This window comes from Augochlora pura, unplaced genomic scaffold (genome assembly GCF_028453695.1).
Source record: "Augochlora pura isolate Apur16 unplaced genomic scaffold, APUR_v2.2.1 APUR_unplaced_7565, whole genome shotgun sequence".
Classification (NCBI taxonomy): domain Eukaryota; kingdom Metazoa; phylum Arthropoda; class Insecta; order Hymenoptera; family Halictidae; genus Augochlora; species Augochlora pura.
Genome location: NW_027588254.1, coordinates 1 through 1,151, shown reverse-complemented (window position 1 = coordinate 1,151; position 1,151 = coordinate 1). Strand labels below are relative to the sequence as shown.

The 1,151-nt window shown below is 40.7% G+C and overlaps 1 protein-coding gene across 1 annotated transcript; it reads left to right on the top strand.

Annotated features, from left to right (window-relative positions):
- Positions 1-59: 59 nt before the first annotated feature.
- Positions 60-512, top strand: LOC144478074 (uncharacterized; the record flags this gene model as incomplete). The annotated part of the gene is made up of 1 exon (XM_078195793.1): positions 60-512. A coding segment is annotated over one exon (453 nt), but the record flags the coding sequence as incomplete, so codon positions are not given.
- Positions 513-1,151: the final 639 nt, after the last annotated feature.

The window sequence follows — 1,151 nt, the reverse complement described above, 5'->3', positions numbered from 1 at the left end:
ATTAAATTGGCTCAAAACATCACCACATACATTAAAAACATTTGTATTACATCGCGTAGCCGAAATACAGCATGCCACAAGTCAGCATGAATGGCGTCATATTCCATCTAGGGAAAATCCAGCAGATGTGGTCTCTCGCGGACTAACATGCATAGAATATTTGGAAAACAAACTATGGCAAGTCGGGCCGTACTGGTTAGTCCAGGAAGAAAATCAATGGCCGGTAACAATTGTAAATGTCACGGAAATGCCGGAAATGCGTCCCTTAAAAACATTTCTAAATAACAAAGCAGATTTAGACATAATACATAAATTTTCGTCCTTTACGAAACTAATACGGGTAACAGCATACTACCTGAGATTTGCAAAGAACACCCTTCACAAGAAACATGACTCAAGTCCACTCACGACAGACGAATTACAAGACGCTACGAGACGTATCATCAAATTAACACAACATGAAAACCTTGCCAGAGAAATTCATACGTTAGTAAATCACAGAAACACCAATGGTAACTTAGCTCCATTAAATCCTTTCATAGACAAGGATGGATTAATGAAAGTGGGGGGACGGCTGGGTTACGCTAAATTATCTTATGCGAAAAGACATCCTCTGTTATTACCGAAAGGGCATCACGTAACAAATCTAATCATTAGGCAGCATCATGTACAGAATTTTCATAGCGGAATTCAAGCAACATTACAATCATTAAGACAAATGTATTGGATACCGAGTGGTAGGAGAGCTCCCAAAAAATCGCGTTACGCATAGCCGTCCATTTCTGCAGTCAGGCGTAGATTTTTGCGGATCCATATTTATTAAAGAAAAATCTAAACGAAATCGAGGGAGGGTTAAGGTATATCTGGCTGTATTCGTATGTTTCGCTACAAAGGCAGTACATATAGAAATTGTATCGGACCTTACCACGGACGCATTCGTCGCGGCATTGCGCAGATTCTTCGCACGTAGAGGCAAATGCGCCCATATATACTCAGATAACACGACAAATTTTGTAGGCGCCAAGCGAGAAATGAGAGAATTATACGCATTCGTAAACTCGCAACGAACAAACGACGAACTTGCAAATACACTAGCAAATGAAAATATAAATTGGGACGTCATACCACCACGGTCACCGCATTTCGGCGGA